The sequence below is a fragment of the Fukomys damarensis genome, unplaced genomic scaffold, assembly GCF_012274545.1.
Source record: "Fukomys damarensis isolate Sample0158 unplaced genomic scaffold, DMR_v1.0_HiC HiC_scaffold_11, whole genome shotgun sequence".
Lineage (NCBI taxonomy): Eukaryota > Metazoa > Chordata > Mammalia > Rodentia > Bathyergidae > Fukomys > Fukomys damarensis.
This window is the reverse complement of record NW_022900923.1, coordinates 2,324,474-2,328,581: the sequence shown is the minus strand read 5'-3', so window position 1 is coordinate 2,328,581 and position 4,108 is coordinate 2,324,474. Positions and strand designations below refer to the sequence as shown.

General features: G+C 59.2%; 1 protein-coding gene across 2 annotated transcripts in view; it reads left to right on the top strand.

Annotated features, from left to right (window-relative positions):
• Positions 1-343, top strand: part of LOC104875100 — a 6,579-nt gene extending 6,236 nt beyond the window's left edge. For both annotated transcript variants that reach the window (XM_019210456.1, XM_010642490.2), the window contains exon 3: positions 10-343. In XM_019210456.1, coding sequence (XP_019066001.1) covers positions 10-77 — 68 coding nt within the window. In that variant the 3' untranslated portion in view covers positions 78-343. The remainder of the gene's footprint in view (positions 1-9) is intronic.
• The last annotated feature ends 3,765 nt before the right edge of the window (positions 344-4,108 follow it).

The following is a 4,108-nucleotide window of genomic DNA, read 5'->3' as shown; positions in this document are numbered from 1 at the left end:
TTCTTTCTTTTTTTTTTTTGGTACCAGGGATTGAACTCGGGTCCTTGCGCTTGCAAGGCAGGCCACCGAACCGCTGAGCTGAGTCCCTGGCCCCAGTAGCTGTGTATTTCTGAAATCGTGCTCTCCTACCCTGTCTCTCCACCACTCTGTCCTGGGAATTTCCTCACAGGCTTGGGAAGAGGGAGGGCGGGCGGAAGAGAGAAAGGAGCGGGAAGAGAAGGAGGGTGGGGAAGGGCAGGGGAAGGGAGGGAAGGACATCTTCCCTTTGCAGGCTCTGAGCTTTGCCTCGTGCAGTCTCAGCTGGGCCACGGGCTGGGGAGCACCGGAGACTCCTGAGCTCCTCCTGGGTGCCTGGACCCTGGGAGAGGGGAGGGGAGAGAGGCCACAGGAAGCCGGGAGGGCTGAGGATTCGGAAGAGGAACCAGGAAGTAGCAGACAGTTGGAGGACGCGGAAGAGGGCGGGAAGGGTGTCCGAGGAGGGGGCAGCAGGGCCAGGCTGGGATATCCTGTGTCAGGTACCCGGTGGTTTTTCGGGGACCAGGGGGGCGGCCAGGGGCCATGGCGGGGCTCGGCCCTCTGCGGCCTGCAGGCTCACACGCTCGGTATGGGCTGCCCTGCCTTGCCCTGTGCAGCCAGCTGACACGGCTGCCCTGGGTTCCGAGGTTGGGGTGGATGGGGTCCTGTCAGGGCAGCCTGTACTCTAAGTCGCTTGAGGGAGGGTGGAAGGTACAGAAGACCCTCTGGCGACCTGGGATAGGCCGAATTCCAACTGCACCCAGAACATCCAGAGGCCCCGACGCTCCTGCCTCAGCCACCAGCCCAGCCAGGGAGTGGGAGGCCAGGAAGCCAGAGAGGACCGAGGGATGGGCTGGGTGGAGAAAACGGTCACTGGAGGGGAGGCAGAGTAGAAGGAATGAAGCTAGGGAGACGGGAGACAAAGACCGGAATTTTAAAACTGTGCTTTTCAGAAAACTTCAGCTTTAGGACCTAAGAGTTACTTAAGCCTTTGTTTCTTTCAGGAAACTCAATTTTTTTCCCCAAGGGCCTTAAAGATACAATAAGCTTGTAAATTTGGCTTCCAGGGGCCTGTGTCTTTTACCTTTTTTGGTGGGGGACAGGGTCTTGCCGTGTAGTTCAGACCAGCCTTGGACTCATTTTGTAACCCAGGCTGGCCTCAAATTCATGGTGATTCTCCTGCCTCAGCTTCCAAGGGCTTGGAATACAGCTGTGCGCCGCCACGCCTGGCTTTTACTTGTCTACTATGCTTTCTCCCACCAACTTCTACCTCTGAGGAGGCCGAAATGTTAGCAGGCGATAGATCCCAATTTTGGACTTGAGGAAATGCGTGCAGGTGATGAACATGACAGACAGTAGCAGCATGTCCGAGACCACCCCTCTCGGCCCCCCAGGCCCCATAAATGCACCCGCTCCAACTTGAGGGCCCCTGTCTCTCCAGGGCTTGCATTCCGAATCTTCCAATGCTCTCTTTTAAGATGTCAATAAATTCCTTCATGCCTCTTCTAACGTGTCGTGAAAATTCCTTTTCCAAGCTGGGAGTCACTAAGGCCACACTTTAGTCCTCAGTAGGGCTTGGGAGCCTCCTGGGACCCTGTCCTGCATCACAAACACGGGTCCCGCGTTAGCCAGAGCCGCAGGTCATGTCCACATGTGTGAGACCATTGAGGGCAGTGACGAGCAGAGAGAAGGACAGGAGAGGACACCTGGGGGCAAGACCTTGGGCAAAGACAGTGCTGCCTGGATAGGAAACCGGGGACCTCCCTGCTCCCAGGTTGGAAAATCTGCAATATCACACACATCTGGCCCGGAACTTCTGAAGGTCTGGTTACGAATTAACTCAGAAATGTCATGTCAGCCTTGCAGGGTTTGTCCTGGGGGTCCAGCTCACAGAGCACGGACTTCCCTGGGCTCCCTGTGCCAAAGAGTCACCCCCATGGTGGACGGGGTGCTCCTTTCCCTGTCAAATATCAGGTCACCTTTTTGCCTCTGCTCTCTGACTTTGTTAGCACCATGGGAACTGAGTTCTAATGCTCTCGCCCTGTGCCAGCTGGAAAAGGCTTCTTCCTTGTCCTTTCTCACCCTGTGGTGGAAATAAACTCCAGCCTGGTTAATGTTTCCATGCGAAGGCCGGCTCTCCCTCTCTTCCTTCCTCTCCTAGGAACCTGGTGCAGCAGGTGACAGCCAGGGACAGGTGGGTCACGTCTCCCTGGGGGACCAGTAGGGTCCGCACCTGCCCCCAGGGAAGAGACCCCTACTGGGCTGGTGAGAAGGGGATGATCCGCTGGAAGCCAGAAGGGCAGTCTCCCATGTGCATGGGGCTAAAACAGAGAACCTGGGGTTGGACTTGGAGTACAGCAGGGGACCAAGAGTTATTGCTGTTCTCTGCATAGTCCTGGTGGCAACTGCCAGGGGACGCCTGGCGGAGCCTGGCCAGCCTGTGTGTGCCGGGCTGGTCATTCGCAGATGCTCAGGGAAGCCACAGGAAGACTTGCAGCAGGGGAGAGGTGCTGGCTTGCTTTGCTATGAACCGCAGTCTCCGTGCTGAGGGGACCCTGGGGAGCTCGGCAGGCGGGGCTGGGGCTGGGCAGTGTGAGAATTTGCTCTGCCATTTTGCGCTCTGAGGCCATTTCTGCAGCTTGTGTTGTTGCTGCCGCTGCCTGGGAGTTCTGTCCCCTGGACCTGGCCTCCATTGTTTACCCCCCAGGCCCGGGGCCAAGTCCCAGGACTGCAGGAAGTCGCCCTGCACAATAGCAGCCGCCCTGGCATCCAACCTTCGGGCTGTGTGACCTTGGCCGAGTTCCTCAGCATCTTCAGATTCCAGGGCCTGGCTGGGCGCCCTTTGGTAGAGCAAACGGTGTTTACCTCTGAGGCTCCTCTCCAGAGATAAATATGAAGGCTACAGAGAACCCAGCTCAGGGCTGGGGTACAACGCAGCGTGGGGCGAGACCCTGGGCTCCCGGCCTGCACCACAAGAGGAAGGCAGTGGGCATGGCGACGCTGTTCCCCTCTGCAGCCACCCTAGCTGAAGTTCCTCTGCGGTGACCCAAGAGCTGACCTCCTCACCCAGTCTTGGACAAGGCACTGCTGCCCAGCAGGGACCGGACGGCCCACACACGACCCCTGCTCCCCCTCTCTGACGCCGTCTCTCCCCGAGGGTTAAAGCACACAGAGTCCCTTTACTAAGGCTGAGGAGCACTTTGTAAGGCCTGAGCAGAGACCTTGACCATTTGCAACTTTGACGACAATGTCAGTTACAACACAGGTGGCCGAGAGATTGGCTAGGATGGGCACCCTGGGAAGTGGGGCCCTGATGCCCTGGCTTCCCAGGCTCCACTCCCTTGCGGAACCCTCAGTCTCTCTCCCTGAGCCTTGGTTCCTCACCTGGAAACCTGCCCGCTGTCCTCAGAGATCTCGGCCTTTCCTGGGTTCCTTGTCTATCAGCAAATTCTCTTCCCGCCTGCATCAGCAGCACTTCACTGGGCTTGGCCCTGGCCTTGCAGGAGGAAGGAGCCCCCGGGTGGCTGGGGTGGGAGGGAAAGGAGAAGGGACGTGGCCAGCCGGGCCAGCCATGGAGGCCTGCTCTGCCCAGGGCCGATGTGGCCTGGAGACCCAGCTCTCCTTCCTTGGAAACCGAGGGTTGGGGCTGCCTGAGCCCAGGGGGTGCTCAGGAGTCCCAGAAAGGAGGGGCTGTGGGTGCTCAGCTCTGCTGGCACCAAGAGGGGAGGCCCTCCCCTGGGTCTTCTGTGCCCAAAGCTGACTGAGCGTCTGAGGCAGGCAGATGTGTCACCTCCTGTGGTCAGACAGGAAGCCTGGGACCCCGAGGAGCTGCGGGACAAAGCTCCTGAGACCTCACTTTGCAACAGCAGCGACAAGGACCGAGGAGCCCTTTGCTCATGTGCTCCTTCCTCCAGATGCCTGAGTTTGAGTCCCTGCTGTGTCTCGGCCATCGAGGCCGTCAGCGTGGGGCTGTGACGGGGCAGGGGCTCGGCTTCCCACCCGACATGCGGGTGATCGCTCCGAGGGACAGCGTCACCAGCGGACAGAGGGGCCTCAGGGTGAGTCTCCCGGGAGGAAGCCAGCAGGCTGGGGC